Source organism: Electrophorus electricus, chromosome 15 (assembly GCF_041902795.1).
Source record: "Electrophorus electricus isolate QZ-2024a chromosome 15, ASM4190279v1, whole genome shotgun sequence".
Classification (NCBI taxonomy): domain Eukaryota; kingdom Metazoa; phylum Chordata; class Actinopteri; order Gymnotiformes; family Gymnotidae; genus Electrophorus; species Electrophorus electricus.
The window spans coordinates 19,057,726-19,080,751 of record NC_137511.1 but is presented as its reverse complement, the minus strand read 5'-3'; the positions used below and the strand labels follow the sequence as shown (position 1 = coordinate 19,080,751).

The window sequence follows — 23,026 nt, the reverse complement described above, 5'->3', positions numbered from 1 at the left end:
GATTACGGTTGCGTGGTAGTTCATAATGATTGGCGCGAGGACAACTGAGAAACGGATGTAATCCAGTTTAAGACTTCCTTGACGACGACAGAGCTGTTTAGTTGTTTAATGGTTTGAATGATTTAAATGCTCATGTTTGATTAATTTGCGTATTGTTTGATTACGAACATAAAAAGATGGTTACTAGTCTAACGAATACTCTCAGAAACTGCCTGTTACCAACTTTATCCGGATAATCTTTTGTTGCTGCTATCTGTTTACTAGCTAACGTGGCTTGCTGGTTATCCAGATATGTTGTACTGACTTGATAACGCCGGTATCTTTTTATTTCCTTCAAATGTCGACCCGCTGTCCTATTGTTCACCTAGTCATTGCTATTTACGTATTTTTCCAATTTGTAACGGATTCGCAAAATACTGGAAGTAACACAAAGGAATATCCCTCTACGGATGGCGATGAATATTCGTTCACAGATAATCTAACAATTTCTGCAGCGACAGAGACGCCTAGCATCAATTCAACAGCAGCTGGTGCATGGGAGACAGTGCTCCCGGGTCTTGTCCCCAGAGCCCCCGCGGAGTCTACTGTTACTGCTGGACCGACTGTCCTCGCCAGTACCACACAGCCGATTACTAACTCCAACGGTACTCATCGTCGTCTACCAGAATCGCTAGTAGTCGAGCGACTTGTGAAATGATCTTGTGTCTTGTCTGCAGCGTGCATATGTGACATCACGTCGGATTTCTGCGACATCGGATGCTGTTGCGATGTGGTGGACTGCGGCATCGCCGACCTGACTTCTGTCTTCAGTGGGTGCAAGCAAGAGAATAGGTACACTTTCTGTGCAGTCTGTCAGCGGCGTTGCGACAGATTCTGGGCATGTAGATGCCAGTGCATGTCTAATACTGACTTTGTTTAAGGTCCGGAGTGTGCGTGGAGAGCTGGCTGATGTTCCGGGCTAATGTGGACCCGGCACTCGTCACAGTCACGGACTCTCTGTTCTGTGTTCGGTTCGGAGACGGTAAGGTGCCCCTTAAATTCCGTGCTCTGGCGCTCTTCCTCTGATTGAATGACTGCTGTCTTTTGAGTCAAATCTTAAAACACATTTCTGTCGGTTGTGTGTTTTTATGGGTTTTTTTTTTTTGCTTTCCCTTTTCTTTTGTTTATAATCTCAGCTGTTGTTTGCCTGTGGGGATTTCTTATAAACCTATCTTCTGCAACTCACTTTGGTACAACAAAAATATAAAAATATTTACTAATTGTCTTCCTGCTGTGCAAACGGATTCTAAGATAAGTAAGCATGTAGCCAATGAACTCCATCTGCTGCACTGTGTTTACGTACGTGTATTTATTTCCTTTTGTGAATACAGAGAAGGGCGATGTGGCACAGCCTCTGTCTGGGCTCTCGGGGGCACCGTTCTCAATCTCCTCTCCTCATTTCTCAGCGCAGGAGCCAGTCACATACCCCAGTCGCCATGCCAACCTTTACAAGGTTTGACTATATAAACCACTAAAACCACTATACAAACCACTGTTTGATTAATATAACTACTGCCAACAGTCACACAGACACAGGAAAATAACTATCAGGGACATTTATCAGTCTGATAGCTGTTCTGGAATTATATAATAATGTGTTCGAATACATTAGACAAGAAGTTCCTAATTCCTAGAGGACCATGTGTCTGTTTTTATTTTTGTTCTACTAAAGTACATCTGAACCAGATAACCAGTGTTCTGCAGTCGTGGAATACTTGGCTGTGCCGTGTTGGTAAAACATGTATTGAGGCCCAGATTGCAACTGTCATACTTTTGGGATTGTTCACTGCTGTGTGCACTGTATTTCAGCAGAGTACTCCACATCACCTTCAGCACTGAATTCTTCTCTTTGTTGCAGGTTGATGACCTCATTTTGACGTATTACAACAACACATCTGTAGTGAGCATTCTAAGCCAGCCTTCTCCAGGGGCTGTGTCATCAGCGTGTGTCGATCGCAATCCTGCAAGTGAGGTTTCATTTTCATTCTGTTCCAATGCAGAAAAGCGTTTATTAATAAGTGTATATAGTGCTTCACTTCTTTACAAACTTTCTTTAAAAGTATTAATGGCATAGTTTTATTTAAACAAGGCTAATTAGAATAAGATCATGATTCTGGCATTCCCTTTTTAATAATAATAATAATAATAATAATAATAATAATAATAATAAAGAAACAATATACAGTGAGAATTTTCTTTCACTGGAAATGATCACCATCTTTGTCTGTCTGTCTGTCTGTCTGTCTCAGAGTTCTTGCAGTCCAGCTGTTTGTCCTGTTCACGAGCTGTGAGTTCTGTGTCCTGTATGAGAGACAGCAGTTTGAGTGCCCGGTCCTATTTCACGGGTTTCAGCCTCCTCAGGGTAGGTTCTCCATAAGGGCGGAGTCCAACTCAATCTCATCTTAGTTTCTGAGTGTTAGGATACTTTCAGATAGCTTCACTATCAAAAATGTCTATCGTGGAATGAAGTGTGTGGGTATCTGATTGGTTGCAGTGGCTTCCCTCATGTGTCTGTTGTTAGAACGTGTCACATAAGCTAGCCTCGCCTCCAAATGTTCACCTGACACCCCTAAATCCCTATTTGAATTGCTGCCACATCATTTTAAGGAGGGCTTGTTTTATAACGGCGTCTGTTACTCAAGACACTATAACATCACCCTTCTTCAACGTGCCTCCTGCCAAAGAGCCTCCCTGAAAAGCCCCTCCCTCCAGTCATAAACCCTAGGACTTAGCCTAACCTTCTATGTGCTGTGTGACTTAAAGCACCGCCTTCCTGTTTTCTGATTGGTTAATACAGTTGGCTCGTGTTTAAATTTTTATTTGCTGACTACAGAACCCATGAAAATAACAGACATTTTTCTTTCAAAGAGTATCTATTTTAGTGATGGCTAGCAGGATGTAGAGAAACTTCAGTTTAAGCATTATTTTAAAACTTGCTCACCTCTCCTTTAACTAAAGTTCATCAATTTTGCAGGTTCCCCATCCTTCAAAAGCGGACATGGGCAATCTGACGGTAATTTATTATCACTAACCTGATCTTTACTAACTTTACATTACTTAGCCATTCATATCTGACTGGTAGCATGTCGTTTTTATTTAGATCCCAATTATCCCATTGTCTGACCAGCCTGAGCCCATTCAGCACAATGGTTCCTGTTTAAATGTGGTGTCTAAGGTTGGTGTAAGGATTGTGGGTGATTGTAGTTTGGTTTTTTTGTTTTTTTTAAAATATAACTTTTCCTTTGACCAACCAGGTGTGCCTTTTGCCTTTTTAAAGTGGACACACTTCGTTGTCTGTCTCAGGTGGAGTATATGGTTACATACACTGGTGCAGGAGAGATCACTCAGGTCACACTGAAAGTGGATGTAAAGAATGCCAGCTTTAACACACAGCTACTGCAACAGCACTGTGTGCAGTTTCAGGTATACCTGCAGTTTTTTCCTTCTCCTGTTGATGGCTCTACAGTTACATTGTAACAGTAAATAATGTCAAATGTTTGGGTTGCAGTTGGCCACACCCTCCCCATCTCCTCCTAGGTCACCATTGGTAGGCCTGACGGTCGGTACACCAGTGATTGGCTGGTTTGGAGAAGTGGCTCAACCTGTATCCTTTCTTCTTTTTCTTTGTTTTATTTGTGAACTTTGGAGAATAATGTCTTCTCTCTATACTCTTACCCAGGGTATATTTTAACTGATTTCTGTCTGAGCTCTTAAACTGTATGTTAGCTGACAGTGCAGGGCCTGTCTGTGGGTGGAGAGTGCTCTGTGGACCCCCTAAACAGATCTCCCATACTGTTCAAACACAACTCCATAACTGGTTGCACCTTCAGGTATTAACCACACCCACTACAGTCTGAACAACTGTCTGAACAAAGTCATGTCCTGTAGAGCTTATATTAGATGTTCATAGCGTCACAATAATACTGTCAATTCAGTGGTTCAATCTGTGATGATTCTGTGTCCGAGTGCGATTTCTCAAACTCTCCACCTGGAACACAGATCCACGTCTCGTGACTGCCCTTCTCTGCGAGCTCAACTCTACAGCGTACTGCGTGGGGTCATGAGTCCCGACAGGGTTGCCATGACTGCAGGGTCCCAGCCAGACTGGAGCAGGGTCATCATACAAGAATGTCCCAGCATCCCTGCTGTAAGTGCTTCAGCTCTAGTGCCCAGGCTGTGCTGAATATATTGTTTCAGAATGGGTTCTCTCAGTTTCAGGCGCAGTCCACATCTAAACAGGGGCTGTAGCTTATTCAAATGATCAGTGTATAACACTTTTCTTCCTTTTCTTAAAAGGTGTCACATTGCTGTAATCTGAGTGGCAATGTATTCCAAAGCAGTCTATTTCTATTTTATTGTATGATGTAGTATAATATTGATAGAAAGGCAGGGGCCTCGTACAAGTTCCCGCCTTTGTTATTCCACTGCAGTTTTTTTCTTCCTCCTGCAGGGGGAGCATTGTGAGATAGGGTGTCTCCTGCCCGTCTCCCTGTTTGTTCAAGTGCTGTGGGCTCGGAGAGGCTTGCTTGCCCTGCCTCAGAGCCACATCCTCGCGGCCAAATACAACTTCAGCTGTCAGACACTGCAGGTAAGCTCTCTCCATCCCCTTAGCCTCTCACGACACTGCAGGTGAGCTCCACCTGTCCCCATAACCTGCTCCACCCTTCCACTTAACCTGTCAGATACTGCAGGTGAGCTCTGCCCATCCAAATGCACACTACTCCACAGAAAGTACAAGGTTTTTTTTATTATGAGATATTTTGTAAACTGAACTGAGCTACATCTTCAGTCTCCAGTCTGTCTCGTCTCTCTTCCCTCTTCCCAGTGTCCCATCACTTCTCCGGTGCCCGTGACCACCAAAGTGATTTTCTCAGATGCCACCATTTACCCAGAAGCCCCCAGGGGGAAGCCCCAACCAGAGTGGAAGTTCCCATTTGCATTTTTCACCAGAGGGGCAGGAGAGTTAGACAGAGAGTAGAAGTAGTGATCACATTAAGGTAGCATCTGTATGCTTCCTTTATACACATCATCACTGTTCCCTAATGTTCTACATTACTTTGAACATGCATCGTTTGTAACCATTTTTATATTACAAAATACACACTTTTACATAGTGCACTGTTGTGCAGCCTCTCTTTATTTGGTTGTAGTAACAGTGTTGTGAAGCTAGCTCTGCACCACAGTGGCCTTCTCCCGATCTCGCTCATGCACGCTTGCTCCTCGCCAACAGTCCGGCTTGGGTCCACGCACCTGCATGTATGCGGCTTCGCCCGTGGTTACGCCCACTTTGGTCACAAATCTGAGCAGGTGGATGATGGCCGCAGGGGTTATGCCAGGCAGTCGCGTGGCTGCCCCCAACTGCGAGGCAAACACATCAGAAACACGCTGGCTCAAGAACCTCAACACCGCAATATCCCATCTCCAAATATATGCCTAGACTTGCACATGTAAGATTTGATGCCTTATGTGTAGTGGGGGGGGGGAGAAAGCAAGCAGAATATAATCCTGTATGGTAGGAATTTTTTACTGTGACACATGCAGTCTTATTATGTAGAAAAGACATCAGAAAACAAGGGCTAATAAATAATGTGGCTCATTGAAGGACATGGCAATGTGTGGTCCAGCAACAGCACAAAACCCAACACTAGAATATAACAGCACATGCTCCTACTAATAAGATCCACTGTTTAACATGGAAGGGAACCTAATTAGAGAAGACAAAGACCAGACCCCCACCACCTTGGAATTACAGCATTTACCAAGACAAAGAGCTATTGGAGAACTTTCTTTTGTTTTCAGTGTCAGTCTAGCCTATGTCTAAAGATATTTATGGTGGGGGTTACAAATTACTGCTGTTCTGGAAAAGGTAGGTCAAATAGCTGTGTGAGCATCTGTCTGATGTAATCTGATTTGTTATACAGTGTTAGACTTCCTCCAGCACTGATTTATGACTGCAAGCCACATTTAAACAAGCCCTGCTGAAGTAGAGAGCTGAAGTATATTTTTCTAGCTGTTTTCTTTTCTGATTTCTGCTTCTGGATTTAGAAGAAATACCCCTTAGGATGAAATGAGTTCAGGATTTGATCCTCATGCAGAAGCTTGACTCACAGTGAATAACTGTCTACAGAATAGCAAATGCAGAGCTGTAGAATGCACTGTTTAACTGGATATTCAAAACTTTGTCAAAGATTTTAATCATGCTTATTCTCACCGTGCTGGGACGTGCTCTGTCAAGTATCTCGCGGACCTCGTCTGATAGGGACACAGGGAGGGAGAAGTAATCGATGTCCTGAGGTAGCGCGAGGCTCTCTTCCTTACGCATTCTCTCCATCTCCTGCCTCTGCTTCTCACAGTGCGGCTGGTACACAGCTGGAGGGTCAAACAGCTTAGTAACTGACTCTGGAAACATGCTGCACTCATTTTGTTTACATTATAACAGCTTTGCATTTTTCTGTGTCCCTGTTCTGGCATCTTGCTCTGCTCATGGAACTCGAGAAGAATTAACCCATGATCTTGATCAGATGGGTGTTAGATTAGGGGGTAATCCCAAAATCTTGCAGGGTTTGCTATCTCCAGTTTTGTGAACAGGAACCAGGGGGTTTGAGGTTGGTTTCGCAAGTCACACCCTGCGCTTACCTTCAATTTTCAACCGCTCAGAGAATTCTAGATATGGTGAAAGGATGTCAGGGAAGGCGGATGCCAGCAGGTCAAAGGACACATCTTTATACTGCAACACCTCTTTTCCACTTAAACAGACAGAAGATTAGATCAGATTAGATTAGATCCAGTCTGCTCTCCATCACACTTCCAGTACTCTATTGAACTGACAAAGCAGTAGGAACTGAATCTATGTATTTTTAAAAAATGTATTTATTCAAGCTGCTTCTTTATGTAGGTCCTTGGTTTCTTTCCACAAAATAAGATGGTTTTGGCATGCAAATGAACAGATCCGTGGTACACAGAACACTAAAACCTGTGACTATGGCCTTTGGTGTTTTGGCCAGCACTGACCTGATGAGGGTGCTCTTGGTCTCGCTGATGCTGAAGTGTCCCAGCTTCTCCCTCCACTGGGAGGATGACAGTGTGATGGACTGCAGGGCAGAGAGAGCCTCACCCAGGCCGCGGCTCACGCGCACAGCTTCTTGGTAGCGCTGCCAGGACACGCAGCCCACCTCCTCAAACCCTGCGTGAAGCCAGGTCAGACAGAGAGCCCGTGTTATACGGAGAGTTCAGGTCAGACAGCTCAAACAGAGCCCAGGTCTGAATAACCAGTTATAACACAACCCAACATACATCTTGTGTACAAACAAATAACTAACAAACAGATTTTGAATAGTTTATCTCTGGGTTTACAGTCTAACAGTAGATGAAGAAAGACAGTAACTGTCACAACAACATGGAATTTTTTTAATAAGTCATTCTGTCCGGACGTTTGACCTTATGTAACTTTTTAAGTAGGTTCGGGGGTCCAAACGCTCAGCGCTGGAGCCTGCTCTGCTCTGTGCGTACCTCGGGGTGTAAGGCGCAAGTCCGCATTGTCCGGCCTAAGTGCAGTCCTAAACTCGGCCCGGCTGGTGAACATGCGGTATGGTTCCGTCACGCCACGGCCCACCAGGTCATCAATCAGCACACCGATGTAGCTCTCAGTGCGGGACAGAGACATAGGGGGCAGAGAGAGGGCAATTCGGCCCGCGTTCACGCCTGCCCACAGGCCCTGGTGGGTGAACACGGAGCAAGACGCTGAAGAACTGAAATTAGCCCTCTCATACCATGGTCTATGTGGCTGTATGAAGGTGAGTGTCAGTGGAACAGAACCCAGCTCAGGGTTTCTATATTCAGAAATTTGACAGTTACGATCCTATGAATCTCTTAATTTTTTTTAGATCCTCTGAGAATGTTCCATTCATAAGAAGTGAGCAATAAATACGTAAATAATTGCATAAACTTCCCCCCCCAAAAAAAAAGTACTTCCTCCTCCAGTGTTCTAGGCGATGCTGTGGTGTACCTGAGCTGCTGCCTCTTCATAGCCTGTGGTCCCATTAATCTGACCGGCAAGGAAAAGTCCCTGAACATTCTTCATTTGCAGCCAAGGGAACAGCTGCGTCGGACACACAAAGTCATACTGCACCCCATAGCCTGCCAAAACAGTTATGAACAGGTCACACTGATATCAATTTCTCACTCAAACATCTGATGCACCCCACCACAAGACCCAGCATACCTGCCATGCGAAACTCCACCCGCCGCAGGGCAGGGATCTCCCTGAGGAGCCGGAGCTGCAGCTCTGGGGGCATGGTCATGGACAAGCCCTGAGGGTACACAAGGTCGGAGGTCAAACCCTCTGGCTCCAGCCACACCTGGTGCTGTCGCCCTGGGAATCGTAGCACCCTGGACTCTATGGAGGGACAGTACCTATGAGGCAGAGTGAAGGAAAAGTCCCTGAACATTCTTCATTTGAATATTCTCGTGTCCTGCAACAGGGCCTGTTAATCCAGTGGCGCACGTCACGGGCACACAGACAAATTGTTATGCAAGAGACTCAGAAATTCAAAGCCACTGCATGCTTGTGTACCGCTTCTGGGTTTGTGGAAGGTACCTGGGTCCTCTGGTGTCCTGATGTATATGGGAGTTGACGTTCAGACTTTCTCTCACCACCTTGTCCACTCCAGGCGTGGTGTATGTCAGGTGACATGGCAGCTGCTCCTCTGGCTACCAAACAAAAGCACTTAACAACCCATTTCTGCGTAACATAGCAGGAATCCAACGACTGTGAGCAGTCAATCGTAACCCAGTGTTCGATCCTACAGTGAGGTACCGAAAAACACGGAACTAACCCACGGCTTCTTAAGTGATCTGCACATTTGGTTCCATTACCTTGCACTGAGTGTGTTTATTAACAAAGCTGAAGGGTACTGGCTTCGAATCAGGCAGGTGCAGCTCGGTGAGGGAGAAGTCGACCGTGTCTTTAACAAGACGAGGGGGCGTTCCCGTCCGTAGCCGACCAACCTTTAACCCAAGCACCTCTCTGAGGCAGTGGGAGAGTCCAGCGCAGGAGGGGGGATCACCCATTCTCCCGCCTGGAGAGGTGGTCTGGCCCATGAAGAGGGAACCAGAGAGGAAAGTGCCTGTGGTAAGGATGATGGAACCAGAGAGGATCTCCCCGCCTCCATTAGCTGAGAGAAACTCCAAGAGAGGCACGGCATAAATAACATAACGCATATACCAAACGTACATATGAAAATTACACACCGTCCCAAACTGAGAATTAACTTCTCACCCATACGAACTCCTGTCACTTTGTGTTTTCCTGGCTGCTCTGGGTCAGCAGCGGACAGTAAAAGGTCCTCCACAGATCCCTCGATTACAGTCAGCCTCGGCATGTTCAAGAGCTCGGACTAAGTTGGGGAAAGCAAGGAAAAAAGGAACATGAAGAGGGCCCACAATGGCTCCCTGAGGCACCTTATGACAGTCCAGTTTCAAGTAACAGCAATCAACTGTCACAGTAAGCTCATGGGGATGGGCATGGCTAGCTATCTGTATAAACCCATGGTGATAGCCAGAGCTAGCTACCGGTAGGAACTCATGGTGACAACCAAGGCTAGCTACCTGTATGAACTCTCTGTAGCAGCCACGGTCGATCTGTGCCCTAGGCCCCCAGACAGCAGGGCCTTTGCTGCGGTTGAGGATGGAGAAGTGAATCCCAGCCCTGTCCCCAGCTCTCCCCATTAAGCCGTCCAGTGCATCCACCTCCCTTACCAACTGACCTTTCCCTACACCACCCAGGGAGGGGTTGCATGACAGAGCCCCTGAAGGAATAGCACAGACAGCAGAGTACATGCTGGACTGAGATAGGAATGATTGGTGTGTTGATACATGTTATTATGATGGGACCCTAGACATACCGATTGTTTGAATTTTCTGTGTGATCAACAATGTTTCAGCACCAGTCCTGGCTGCTGCGGCCGCGGCCTCCGTCCCAGCGTGGCCGCCTCCAACAACGACGACGTCATATTTTAGACGAGCTGCATTGCTGGCAGCCCGAACGAAGCAATCTGACAGGAAGTGCTGTCGGACCAGTAGTCTCCGTGCAAGCGACATGTCAAACATCTATGCGATAACAGAAAATGTGGAACGATAAAGAGAAAAGAAAGAAAGACGTAAGGCACATTTTAGCACTGAAACCTCTAACATTTACAAATTCTTGTCGTTACTCACCGGTTGCCCTGCAGTGGTGATTTTTGTATTTAAGTTAAAAGTCGCATGATTTTGAAATTTTGAAGTTTTTTTGTTATTGTAACTTCCGTTCTATACAGTACCAAGAAACATTGTATGAGTGCGTTCAGGGGGCCGCCATTGTTGTATGATGATAACCGTAATAACGGGGTTAGGCGCGCATATACAACCGTCATAACGGTGTTAGGAACGCACATAAAGCCGTAATAATGGGGTTAGGCGCGCACTTCAAATGGATACACGTGCCAAAACGTTTCCCTTAAATAATAATAATAGAAATAATAAAAAGCGTAATCATTAAATATGGTTTCAGTTCAGTTTTCTCCATCAATGAACACACCAGTCGATCGCCGCCTACGTGCGCCCGCTCGCTGGCTCTGTGTTCGCGCGCACGTACACGCACCCTATCAACTTCACTCGCGCGAGGAGCGAAGGGTTCATACCCGGAGAGGTCGTTAGTTACCGGCTGCGGGTTTTCCCTCTCGAAACCTGAAGATAATAGTCATAACTTAGCATCGACAGGACTATCGACGCAGTAAGTTTTATTTCATCAGTAGCGGAAAATTCATGAAAGGAAAACTGTCCGATAAACGTGACAGGGGTTGCATATCTAGCTAGCTTAGCTAGTTAAGCTATCGTAGCTAACGAGCTATCCCGCATACAAGCGAGTATTCTTTAGTTGGCAAACCAGCGTGCCAATTATCTATAAATTGTACTTTGCAAACGTGAGTTGGTATTATTATTTATATAGTTTCTCGCAAACTGATGACTAGATAAGCAACTGTAAAATGTCACGATAGTTTTACAGAGAACGTCCGTTTTAGTAGTGTATAGCATAGATAATCACTTCCGGCGAAGTAAAGAAAAATCGCCAGCATCCCCTCGAAACGGGCATTTTTAATGTAATGTCTTCAACCCCAGGGTGTTTGAAACGGGCATTTTAATTCAATTTCTATAATTGTATGCTTTCAGTTGGACAACGGGTTTTTTTATGTTGCCTATTGAGTCACCACAACTTTTCGTACCTATACTCGACTCAACCTATCGAGGATAAACAGCTAAACTAATTCTAGGAGGTAGATAGCGCTAGCTAGCTAAATAGATAAATGGATCTGTTTTAGCTAACATAACTGAGTTTAAATCGAATTGTACTGAGGAGTATTAACAAAATCTGTCAATTCATTTTATGTGCAGTTGCTAATAACGATAATTAATTTCTATCTTTGAAGTCTGCTCTCGATTGGACCTGGCCATTCGGGTCATCGCTTGACTTAATTCTGAGGACATTTTCAACTCAGCCATGCTGAAACCGCAGGCGGGTCCCGGGGGGCGTAAACCCCCTAACGGGACCTCTGGTTCAGTCAGTATGTCTTCCACGTCCACTGGCATCAACACTACCAGCAGACCACCCGTTGGGAGGTAAGTGGTGGCGGGTTGTGTCCTCGGGAAAGGTCGGTGATTGTCCCGTGTCGGAAAGGCCTACCGGTCTAAGCAAAACCTCCAGCTAGAAATGTAAAACGGATGGGCTGTACTAGGATAAGCGACATGCCCAACGAAACGCTGAGTGTTGGACTGATATATCGATCGACCTATCAAATAATAGAGTGCCTCCTGAGTGGCATAATTGCAGCCAATCACAACACATACGAGGAAGCACACTGCTTTGACGGACAGGTGCTTTAAACGAATGAGATCCCACACTGCTTCTTGTGGGCGAGCCCTAGCGGCTTGTTTTTTCCGCCGCCAGCTCGTGGCCACCAGCTCATTCCTGAGGCTTTTAGCCTGCTAGCTAATCTAGTTACCTGACGACTATGATAACTCGCAAATGTTGGTTGTGGTTTTTTTTCGAAATACTTTTTCTCTGAGTCTGTCTAACTCAACATCTTCAGCTATTTTCTTGATTAATTATCTGCTGTGTTTTTTGCCTGATGCTTGTTCAGTAACCTACCATAGCTAGCGTTATCTCTAGTTTTGCTAGGGTAACGTTAACTGGCTATCTGCTTGACCTCAACAGAGTTCAAAATTGTCTAGATTTTACACTGAGGAATGTCTGACGACAGACACAATAGGTTCGTTTCGATTTACTTAACTACGGCAGTAAATTACAAAATGTTATTACAGTTTCCGTGAGTTGTTATTCGTCATTGTGGCACGTCTCTCACACGGCAAGAGTTCGTTGACTGATATTTTTACTTTCGTTTTTCCGACAGAAATCGGTCCGTGAAGCCTCCGTTCCACAGTTCACCAGTAAGTCATTTTGTGTTTTCTGTGCTGCATATATGTAGAAAATTTCCCCTGATTGTATTTTCGGCATTGCATGCGTGTACTGCTCTTTACGGTTAAAGAGCTAGGGTTATGTGGTGGGGCCGTGCTATTTGCACGAGAGACTGCAACATAAAGTTGAGGCCCATAGAGGGCCTTTTCGGATGTGGATTTGTCGCAGTGATCCTGCACTGTTGACACCCTTCCTTATCTCAGTCAGTCACTATGACAACTTGCAACTGATAGACCAGTTGGATAGTTGGAGTTTCCCTTGTGAACACCTTGTGTGCTCTTGTGTGCTGGTCAGATGTTCGAGGGGGTCTACAACAACGCCCGCATGACCCACTTCCTCACTGCCGTCGTGGTGAGTCGTTCCTGCTGTTCGCTGTACCAGCATGTTTACGGTCCTCACTGTTCTAACACCTTTTCCAAAATGGCCATAGCACTGTGTATTCTGTTATTACTCATCATGGCTCTGCTGTAATTTGAGGATGCAGTGATACAAAGTATGGATGGTTAATCTTCTATTTATGTTGACCTGAAATTGTCAACTGCTGTTTGCTGTCAGTGTTATTTATTTGGTGTCACTGACTCAGTATATTGTCTCTATTAGATTGTTCATCTGTCTTCCTCCATTATTTCTCTCTCACTTTTCTACCTAAAGGGCTCCACGTGTGATGTCAAAGTGAAAAATGGCAGTGTGTATGAGGGCATCTTCAAGACCCTTAGCTCAAGGGTCAGTATGGATGTTCGTGGTACAGGACAAATGATGGCACACCAGGGGTTTCTCTGTAGCCTTACAGTTTTTTCCTGTTTGCTGTGAGGCCTTGGTGGTGGATGTAACATTGTGTTTCTAATTTTCTGTGTCTCTTTCACTCTCTGTCTCCTCTGTCTCTCTCCCTCCATCTATCTGTGTCTCTGTCTGTCTGTCTGTGCAGTGTGAACTGGCCGTGGATGCGGTCCACAGGCGGTGTGAGGAGAATGGTTCTCCTGCTCCTCCCAGAAGAGAGGAGATTACAGACACCATGATCTTCAGCCCAGCAGACGTTGTCACCATGACCTGCCGTGACGTGGACCTCAACTATGCCACTAGAGGTGGGAAGGGGACACCAGGGGGCAAAGACTAACCTTAAAATCCCAGCAGGCCACATAAAATGCAGTTCGTTTTGCCTTTACGACATATCACTTATTTTGCCTGTACAGTACATCATTGGTTAATCGTTATGACAGAACTGAAATTTGTTGTACTGAAGTCGTGCAAAGTTACAATAGAGGGGAAAAATGCACTCACAAATGACAACTTTCTTATCGAGTACTTGGAGAAGTCTGACATTCCAGAGGCATGATGTATGGTAGTTTTATGGTCTTGGTAATGCAGCCCAAAGGTCATATTCAGGGTCATATCAAAGGTTCACAATCAGGTTTTTAATGTATAGCAAAGTGTATTAAAATCACAACCTTACAGCATTGTACACATAATGTTGTGTTTTGTCCATCCCACTCACCCCTAGCTCTTAACAATGCTACCAATATTAAAGTTAACAGCGATGTTAATGAAACTGTGACAAAATTATACAGTTAAGAAGTGAACAGTGACCAGAAGTTATGTCTTTAACAGTGGTCTCTATTTAAACAAGGCATGTGAACGAGGTGTCTGATTCATTTCTCGTTTTGAAGCTGGTTATGTAAATCTGTGTGGGTGTGTGTGTGGTTGTTTGCATTTCCTTTCTGAAGATCCCTTCACAGATGTATCTATCAGCATTGGCCGTCTGAATGGGGAACATAAAGAGAAGGTTCTGCAGAGGTGGGACGGCGGGGACAGTAACGGCGAGAGCTTTGAGCTGGAGGCAGATGCGGTGAGGGTTAGGATGCTGCTGCACACCCTGTGGCCCTGGCACACAGCTAGTGCTGCTGTTGATTTTTTGTTTGCTTTGTCTAGTTTGAACATTTAGTTGCTTTGGGACATAATTAATGTACATTATCAGTATGAAGTTGTTGCTTTCTGGATTTTGTTAAGATGAAGTAATGAACATGTTATGGTTTAGTATGTTATGGGTAGTAATAAAACATTAATACTCTTGTTTCTACTGGTTTTTGAGAGTTTCTTTGCAAACATCAGTGAGCACATGAAGCCTGCGAAGTGGTGTGTGGTCGCCTTTTATTGAAACAGCGGATCTCTCCTGTCTTGCAGTCGAACGGCTGGGATGCCAATGAGATGTTTCGCCTCAATGAGGAAATCTATGGAGTCAAATCGACCTACGACTCCAGTCTGACCCTGTACACGTAAGTCCATCTACGACCCTAGCTTGACCCTGTACACACAAGTCCACCTACGACTCTAGCCTGACGTACATCCGAGGGTGCAGATCCAGCCTGCCCTGATGCAGCCAGTCCTGCTGCAGGACAGGCGCAGCCCTCACCATGACCTCGGCAGATACCCGTGTTTAGCCCTCGGGGCTACCCGTGTGTGTACTGTACCAGTCATTCCTAGAAGAATTTCCCCTCTGTCTCACACACACACACACACACACACACACACACATACTCACACACACTCACTCATTCACTCTCTCTGTCTCTCACTGTCTCTGTGTCATTGTCGCCCCCAGAGTTGCTCTGGAGCGCAGCAGCTCAGAGGGCTATAAGCAGCGTGAGGCACGGGCCGCGCGGCTGGCCAACGAGATCGAGGCCAGTGTGCAGTACCGCCAGCGGGTGGCGCTGGAGAACGATGAGGGGCGGAGCGAGGAGGAGAAGTACAGCGCAGTGGTGCGGGACGGAGGCGAGAAAGAGAGGGGTCGGGACAGTCCCAGCAGCACTAGCAGGTAAACGGGAACCTCGGAATGTAATGCTGCCAGAAGGCTCCCTGCTCACACACGTTGCTTAGCAGCGCCATGTTCAAATTTAAACAAGCAGCTACTTGCACATGGAACAGTTCCTTAGATGTAAGGAGTTAGTAAGGGCTACTTTTACATTTTTCTTTTTTCTAAATAAATTCACAAGAATGGACCACTTAAATTAGTTGATACAGTTATTGTTACATGTGGTCTCTCTTTTTCTTTTTTTTTCTTTCTTTTCTCTTTCTTTTTCTCACTACACCTCCCACCTTTCTCTGCCTCCTCTCCCCCTCAGAGAGGGGCGGTACATCCCCTTACCTCAGAGGGTGAGGGATATGGGCATGCCAGGTGGAAGTGGTCGGAGCGATCGCGACAGAGACCGAGGTGGGCGTGTGGGCGGAGCCTACAACCCCAACCGCTCCACGCCCCCGAGCTCATCGCCGCGGCCACCCTTGCCGGCAGCGGCCCTGCCCTCTCTCTCCGCAGAGCGCGCTGGTTCACTGGGCAGCAGGGCGGGTTACTCCTCCAACACACCCCCCTCCCGGTCCAGTGAAGCCTCAACCCTTGACTCTCCCAGCAGCTCCACTACACCCCCCGCACACACTCCCCCACACACACACCCCATGGCATCCCACTCACACTCGCTGCCACACGCTCTCTCCGACACAACAAGGCCCGTCAATGGAGGTGAGCTGTGTGTGTGTGTGTGTGTGTGTGTGTGTGTGTTTTTTTTTTTAACCTAATTTTGCCTGGTCCTCATTCCCAGTGCTGGGTACCCCACACACTGTTGTGCTTTCTGTTGTGTGTCGCCTGACTGAGGACCTCATGGTGATGCTGTCCAGGGGTCAGCCAGGTGGAGAGCACAGCTGTGGACAGATCCAGGGGCCCAGGGCTGGGCTGAGAACTATTACATTAGTGTGCTATATCAGGTGCAGTACGCAGATCTGTGTCTCTGCCTTGCAGTTACTTCCAGAACGTCTCCCAAGGCAGGGCGCCCCCTGCAGGCCACCAGACAGACTCGCAGTTCCGCTGGCCACACCCCTACATCAGGTAGCAGCGCCAGACTACCGACAGCAGACGCACATGCTGCCTTACGCTGTCGTCCTCCTCACGTCTCCCCTTCTCTTCTCTTTCAGCCACTCGTTCTCCCAAATCGGATGGCCCCTCCCACGACTCCTGTTCCCCTGCCGCTGCCCACAGTGATGCTGTGTCCCCTTCCGTGGCGAAACTGAAGCCTTCATGCCCTGCCCCCCTCTTTCCAGTAGATGGTTAGCATCGGCACATGGATGAGGAAATGCTGGTGCCGTCTGCACTGACAGGCAGACCGCTGTGTAGCAGAAAATGTGCCTTTCCTTTTACTCTTCTGGCTCTCACATCTTTTTCTTTTTCTGTCTTTCCTGCAGTGAATGAGATTCTAAGCTCAACAGGCAAAGACAAACACATCGAGGGTCCTTGCAGTTCAGAGGAGGCCAAGAGCAAAGGTCTGTGTGCGAATGCGTGTGCGTGCGTGCATGAGTCTGCGGGGCCATGTTGAACTGTGTTTTGAATTTCTGATCCTTTGTTCCCCACAGTCCCCTCGGCACAGCAGAGGTCACAGATCGAGGAACTGCGCAAATTTGGGAAAGAGTTTCGGGTGAGACGCAACTGTAACTGTACAAAGCGCACAGCCTTGGCTGCAAAATGGGTGGAGAACATCCCCTGTTTAAGCTCATTTTACATCAGACACACAAACCGCTCTGATCCACTCCCAGGTTAATCAGTGTGATGTCTCACACCAGCTGTGAGCAGCACCACAAACCTGCAATTTCTAGTCAAGAATAGTATAAAATTATGGCTTTATGCTACATCTTACATCTAGGCCCGTAATCAAATGGGTAAAGACCTAGCGTGTATATTTACTCAGCAACACTAGTGTAGCCCTTTCCTGAAGTCTGTATTAAAGAGCCTTCATATATCCTTCATATATCTTTTTCTATTCTTCAGTACTTGGAAGTTCTCAAAGAAAATAAGTATGACAACTTCTCAAGCTGATATCATTTTAGATTATACTACGTAGAAATTCTCACCGTTCGTTACTGCCATGTTAATAATATTACATTACTGTGGTGTTGGAGATATAATTACCATTACTGCCCTGTTAACAGGTGTTATTACCGTTACTGCCGTGTAAACAGAGATGTTGTTACCATTCCCACAGGAGTACCATAAAGCTCATCCCCATGTCTGTCACTGTGGGAATATTTTCGTTGTGTCCCTACAATTTTATTTTGCCATTTAATTTAGAGTAATAAAATCACATCATAAATTGAATTTGTTTACTCAGGTGAATTATGTCTGGTAGGGGAAGTCAGTTTGTACTTTTGAAAACATGCGGGGTTACAATGATGTTTTGTCCTTTGTGAAAGATGACTTTTTGGAGTTCAGTTTTCTTTTTGTAGTTGTAAAGTTTATGATGACTCTCTCTCTCTCTCTCTCTCTCTCTCTCTCTCTCTCTCTTTTCCCGGCCCACCTGCCAGTTGCAGCCCAGTCCCAGCACACCCTGTTCTGCTCTGCCCCCTGCAGCAGACCCTACCAGTGCCACCTCATCTGGGTCCTCCAAACCCACCCTTGACACTGCAAGCCCCACCCCTGAGCTCAAACCCAGCCCCTCCCCCAATCAGACACCCAGCCCACAGCCGGAGCCTCCCACCCCTTCATCGCCTGTTAAGGAGAAGGAGGGACAAGCCCCGCCTATCAGCAGCCTGCAAATTACAGACGGGCAGCCGGCAGGGACGCCCCAGCCAGCCAGGACCCCAGGAATAGAGGAGTCCAGAACAGAAGGCGTGGAGGGCGTTGCTGAGTGAGTGTGCAAAGTTCTTATTGGTAGCAGATGCTTATTTAGGTTTGGAAGTATTTTCATGTTATTTGGATTGCAGTCAGAAAGATCATTTGTGAAAGTAATTTTATGGTGACTGTCATGCTACACTTCCAACTGTTGGAATGTTAAGTGTCAGTGAATTTTGAAATGTATTTATTTTTGTACATGTTCAAGTCAAGTGAAGAAGTCCACGCTGAACCCCAATGCAAAGGAGTTCAACCCCAACAAAGCCCCCGTGACACTGGTAGGTAGCTCACTAGCACACACTGAAGATTTAGAAATATAGCAGTCTTGCAGAGGGTTGGATGAGGAATTCACATTACGCGTCTCTCTCTCTCTCTCTCTCTCTCTCTCTCAGACAAAGCCCTCCACTGTTCCAACCCCACCCCGGCCAACTCCTCCGAGCCCGTCCCTGGTTCTACAGCCAGGACCAAGCGCCATCTACAGTCAACCGTTCCTCGGCTACGTCCCCCAGATCCACTCTATGCAGGTGATGCGCATGCCCGTGGACATGTCCGGCAACACAGTTACCAACACCTGACATGACATTTTATAGTTTTGATCTGTGTGCGTGTGTTTGTCTCAGACTCCAATGTATCAGTACACCATGTCTACCGTGAACCAGGGTAAATACACCAGGCCCCCTAAAGGTAAAGCCTTATCTAACGTCTCTAGTGTTTGTCTTCATCTCAACTGTGAGCAAATGCTTCAACACAATTGTTTCAAATGTGGCTATCTGTGCAGGCTCAGTGTTGCCCCACAGGCCGGACCATAGCTCGTCAGCGCCCCCTATGTTACAGGCAACAGCGCCAGGGCCCTCCCTTGTACCTTCGCCCTATCCACAGCCCTACCTGCAGTACAGCCCTCAGCAGTACAGCCAACAGCAGGTGCTCCAGGCCATGACCACTTACGCACAGGTAACACACACCCACACACTCCATGACCAAATACATACATGTAATACTCGTACATGCTTACACACTCACACACACTCACACACATTCTCCATACCATGATTACCTATGCGCAGGTAACACACGCTTGCCTTCACACGTGTGCACAGACACACGGACACGCTCCTAAAACTCTGTATAACAAAGTACAATGCCATCTTGTCCACTGTGCCACCTCATGGTTTTATCATCCTCTTCTCTCTCTGTCTAGCCCATGTATCCTGTTCTTCAGAGCAGTGCTCGTATGCTGGGGCAAGGAGGGGCCCATCCTGCACCACTGGGAGCCCCAGGTGGCCCTCAGTTCCCTGGACAACCGGACGGGCCACAGGGCCCACAACAAGGCTTATATGGTAAGAACAATCAGTCTCTCTCTCTCTCACTCACTCACTCACTCACTCACTCACTCACTCACTCACTCACTCACTCACTCACTCACTCACTCACTCACTCACTCACTCACTCACACACACACACACACGTACGTGTGCAATACGTGTGATCCAGAGAAGAGCAGACTGAATTCAGGGATCAAAACTGAGTCAAGTAATCTGCTTTTCAGTTTCATCAGTCATTTTTGTCTTTGCAAATAAAACTTCCTTTGCTAATAGTGAATTCTAGGTGACATTTTTGAGTAAACTGGGCTTGCCTTTAGATCGCTCTTCTGGATATCCCAGAGCCAGCCAGAAGATGGCGATCATCCTTTGCTGGTTGGATTGTCCAGCCCTGTGAATACAAGCACGCAGGCACGCCACAACTGCAGGGTGCATTCCCTAACCTCGTCATCTGCTCATTATCGCTGTCTCTGTGCTTCAGTGCACAGGTGTCCAATAGCTCCAGTGCGGCTCCAACAGCCTCTACCCTTGGCCATGTGTTTTGTCGTTTTGCATCATCCTGCTACCTCATTCGTATGTGTGGGGTTGGAGCAGTCCAGCCAGCAACCAGCTGAAGGATAATATTGCTACTTATGTAGAATTTGCAGTTGTTTACCCATAAATTTAAGGCCTTCTCTCTGGAAGAGACTGACTAATTTCAGTGATGACATCCCATGAAGTTCTCAAAGCTTTCTGTGCTGATTTTAAGTCACACAAACATTAAACACTCTCTCTCTCAGGTCCTCAGTCATTCTCTCATCATTCCGGGTCTGTTCATCCACCCCAGCCCTCCAGCACACCCACAGGCAACCAACCGCCCCCTCAACATGCTGCACCCAGCCCTGGACAGGTAACACACACACACACACACACACACACACACACACACACACAGACAGAGAACACAGAACACATTCGTGATTCTCTCTCTCTCTCTCAGACTCAGTCAGGTCCTCAGCCCCAGTCTCTCTACCACTCTGGGCCACTGTCTGCCCCAACCCCACCCACCCTGGCTCCAGGCCACACCTCCCCACAGGCATCCTACGCCCTGCAGGGATACGGCATGCACCCTCCACAGGCCATCCCGCACAGCTACCCATCCCTGGGCCAGATCACACAGGTACGCCTTCCTGACTGTGGCCCGCACAGCCACTACCCTCTCAGCCTTCAGGCTCTCGCACCAGTACTTTGACCCATGTGTGGAAAGGCAGTGACTATAGCAGATCTATGTATACAGGAAAACGGGACAAGTTCTGCTAAATACTTTAGATGAAAATGGTGAAAGTTTGTGTGAGAGAGAGTACATGCGATTGTGTACGAATGTGTCTTCAGAAATTATGAATGACCTAATTTCTAATACTTCTATAGTACTACTAGTAAAACTGTAGACCCAACAGACACTCCCCAGATTTGCTTCAAACCAATCTCCAGGCACTCCTGAACCAAGCCATTAAGAACACTCAATAGCTGGGGCAGGTTTACTGGTAGTGATACAAAGCATGTAAAGATTTTTTGTGTGTGTTTGTTTTGTGCGTTAGGCTCATGTTGCAGGTCCCATGTCAGCTCCTCATCACTCGGGCACCCACGGCCCTCCACAGGTCGTCATGTTGCATGCTCCACCCCCCCAGGCTGGTCCTGGCTCTGCCCCCCAGCACCCACAGCATGGCCCCCAGCAGGGTCCCCCCCCACACTTCACCTATATTGGCCATCCCACAGGTAAGAATGCACATACACAAATCTTTCAGGACAGTGTGTGTACAGAGCAGCTTTCATTACTGAGTGGTCTGTAGACAGTAGTCTAGGGTGAGTGAGGTTTCATTCCTGTCAAGTTCGAAATCTCAGAATATATACAAAATCAATTTGATCTGTTTAAGTATTTTAGATGCACATGCTTGTCAGTAAAAATATGTACAAACAAGTCAAGATCAATTAGACTTGAAATTTTTTTTGCTTTAGGATAGAACACATGAATTTTAATTGGCTTCAACAAAAAGGTCATTTGTTTTGTCTGTTCATCGGTTGGCAGATCTGTCTAATTGTCCATCTCTTTATTGTATGTGTGCGTGTGTGTGCGCGTGCGTGCGCGTGCGTGCGTGTGTGTGCGTGTGTGTGTGTGCGCGCGTGCCTCTATAGCTGTACAGGTTCCTCCTCATGCGCCCCAACAGATTCCGTTCCACCCTGCGGGAAACTGACATCATCCCTTATGAACTGAGACATCTAAAACCTGCGCTCCCTTTTGCAACACAGCTGAGGGAGACACACCCATGGGACGGCTGTGGGGTCTCCAGACCATAATGCTGCGCCGTCCCTCTTCTTTTACTACCATGCCATCCACAGTCAGGATATGGAACTACAGCAGAGGTGCCCAACCCAAACCACGCCTGTCTGCCCCTTCCTCTGCTGTTCTGTACCCCCCAGAACCACAGGAAACGGCAGTGTTTTAGAGGACAACCAGAGATTCATTTGTACTTTCACATGGAACACATTGCAGAGACGTGGCTTTGCTTGAACAGTTCCAGACTTGAATCAAGAGCAAAATAACAAAGGAAAGACAAACTGGTCTGCCATCGATGAAGAGCAAATGGACACCTTTAATAAAGAAAATTTGTGTTTTTAATTTAAAAACAAAAGCTAGACTCTCCGCCCATACCTAGCTTGTCCCTGCGTTCCCTGAAGATGACCTCTGACCTGGGCTAGTAACAAATGGAAAACAAAAAAAAGTTTAAAAAAAAAAAGACAAAAAAAATAAAGTTTTAAACTTCCCACTGTTTTATGCATTTTTGTTTGTCACTTGCATTAAAAAGCTACAGCTTCTTTTTCCCCTAATAGGGTCTATATCGAGTGCCAGTACTGATCATTGGGTTTGACCCTCTGCTGATCTTCCATGACCTTTTAAAGGGATGGCATACCCCAAAAGTTCATATTTTTGTATTCATCATTAAGTAGTGTACCCCCCACATTTTTTGAGAAGTGCCTACACTATGTGTCTGAACAGTTAGAAACCATAATTTCTATATGTTGCAATGCGCAATAATAATATTGTTGGGTAATATCCAGTGAAATGCACCAGTAATGAAGGAAACAGAGTGGCTGGCATACTGGCAAATCAACAGACAGAACAGTCTATACATGTGCACAGTGGGCTTATACAACATGTCCAAGTAAGATAGATGTGTCTAGGGAGAACATTTAAGATTTTGTTTTGGAAATGAAGCACCAGGGGTGTTTGATGGTTCATGTCAAACATCTGCTAAATATAATTACATCATGTTTTGTTTCTACACAAAGTATTGAAAAGGGGTGTACTCATTTCTATTGTATATCATATGCCAAATGTAAATTGGATCATTTTACAGTAATCATATTGATTCTAAACTGAAAAGTAGGATATTGGGTAAAATAAAAAAGTTTAGATTTACTGTATTAAAAGTACAGGCCCCACAGCAGGAGCTCAGTGCAACAAAATACACACTTCAT

The 23,026-nt window shown here is 46.4% G+C and overlaps 3 protein-coding genes across 4 annotated transcripts; 2 read left to right on the top strand and 1 right to left on the bottom strand.

The window, feature by feature from the left end:
• Positions 1 to 76: 76 nt before the first annotated feature.
• On the top strand, positions 77 to 5,155 carry LOC113576862 (tectonic-3). Of its 2 annotated transcripts, XM_027009196.3 has the most exons (14): positions 78 to 644; positions 717 to 831; positions 921 to 1,021; positions 1,371 to 1,492; positions 1,898 to 2,006; positions 2,289 to 2,401; positions 3,014 to 3,052; positions 3,140 to 3,214; positions 3,343 to 3,462; positions 3,548 to 3,643; positions 3,766 to 3,869; positions 4,039 to 4,186; positions 4,490 to 4,627; positions 4,865 to 5,155. In XM_027009196.3, the coding sequence occupies exons 1-14, from the start codon at positions 338 to 340 to the stop codon at positions 5,015 to 5,017; spliced, it is 1,740 nt and encodes a 579-aa protein (XP_026864997.2). In that variant the 5' UTR covers positions 78 to 337; the 3' UTR covers positions 5,018 to 5,155. The 2 variants fall into 2 exon arrangements, with proteins under 2 accessions (XP_081554466.1, XP_026864997.2); XM_081698340.1 differs by lacking the exon at positions 3,140 to 3,214 and having other exon boundaries at positions 77 to 644.
• mto1 (mitochondrial tRNA translation optimization 1) lies at positions 5,144 to 10,515 on the bottom strand. Its single transcript, XM_027009195.3, has 13 exons — positions 10,255 to 10,515; positions 9,942 to 10,146; positions 9,646 to 9,845; positions 9,317 to 9,434; positions 8,914 to 9,212; positions 8,636 to 8,748; positions 8,261 to 8,451; positions 8,045 to 8,175; positions 7,549 to 7,753; positions 7,051 to 7,222; positions 6,676 to 6,785; positions 6,251 to 6,408; positions 5,144 to 5,397 (listed from the first exon to the last, which is right to left on the bottom strand). Exons 2-13 carry the CDS (start codon positions 10,144 to 10,146, stop codon positions 5,206 to 5,208), a joined length of 2,094 nt encoding a protein of 697 aa, XP_026864996.3. The 5' UTR covers positions 10,255 to 10,515; the 3' UTR covers positions 5,144 to 5,205.
• Positions 10,516 to 10,677: 162 nt separating this feature from the next.
• On the top strand, positions 10,678 to 22,314 carry LOC113576866 (ataxin-2-like protein). The gene is made up of 24 exons (XM_027009202.3): positions 10,678 to 10,807; positions 11,502 to 11,691; positions 12,483 to 12,519; positions 12,842 to 12,898; positions 13,199 to 13,270; positions 13,473 to 13,629; positions 14,269 to 14,390; positions 14,726 to 14,817; positions 15,144 to 15,356; positions 15,664 to 16,055; positions 16,332 to 16,418; positions 16,505 to 16,636; positions 16,772 to 16,849; positions 16,940 to 17,001; positions 17,885 to 18,207; positions 18,400 to 18,469; positions 18,584 to 18,715; positions 18,812 to 18,875; positions 18,970 to 19,142; positions 19,390 to 19,528; positions 20,290 to 20,399; positions 20,490 to 20,669; positions 21,088 to 21,265; positions 21,683 to 22,314. Exons 2-24 carry the CDS (start codon positions 11,573 to 11,575, stop codon positions 21,739 to 21,741), a joined length of 3,048 nt encoding a protein of 1,015 aa, XP_026865003.3. The 5' UTR covers positions 10,678 to 10,807; positions 11,502 to 11,572; the 3' UTR covers positions 21,742 to 22,314.
• The last annotated feature ends 712 nt before the right edge of the window (positions 22,315 to 23,026 follow it).

Bases quoted from the DNA above. Each gene is read 5' to 3' on its own strand.
- LOC113576862 (XM_027009196.3), top strand. From the start codon at position 338: ATGTCGACCCGCTGTCCTATTGTTCACCTAGTCATTGCTATTTACGTA. The intron at 1,022-1,370 runs GTAAGGTGCCCC...TTGTGAATACAG, and splicing joins CTGTGTTCGGTTCGGAGACG to AGAAGGGCGATGTGGCACAG. The intron at 3,870-4,038 runs GTATTAACCACA...CCTGGAACACAG, and splicing joins ATAACTGGTTGCACCTTCAG to ATCCACGTCTCGTGACTGCC.
- mto1 (XM_027009195.3), bottom strand. From the start codon at position 10,146: ATGTTTGACATGTCGCTTGCACGGAGACTACTGGTCCGACAGCACTTC. The intron at 9,846-9,941 runs GTATGTCTAGGG...CTATTCCTTCAG, and splicing joins ACAGAAAATTCAAACAATCG to GGGCTCTGTCATGCAACCCC. The intron at 7,223-7,548 runs GTACGCACAGAG...GGCTTCACGCAG, and splicing joins CTTGCGCCTTACACCCCGAG to GGTTTGAGGAGGTGGGCTGC.
- LOC113576866 (XM_027009202.3), top strand. From the start codon at position 11,573: ATGCTGAAACCGCAGGCGGGTCCCGGGGGGCGTAAACCCCCTAACGGG. The intron at 14,818-15,143 runs GTAAGTCCATCT...TGTCGCCCCCAG, and splicing joins TCCAGTCTGACCCTGTACAC to AGTTGCTCTGGAGCGCAGCA. The intron at 16,419-16,504 runs GTAGCAGCGCCA...CTTCTCTTTCAG, and splicing joins TGGCCACACCCCTACATCAG to CCACTCGTTCTCCCAAATCG.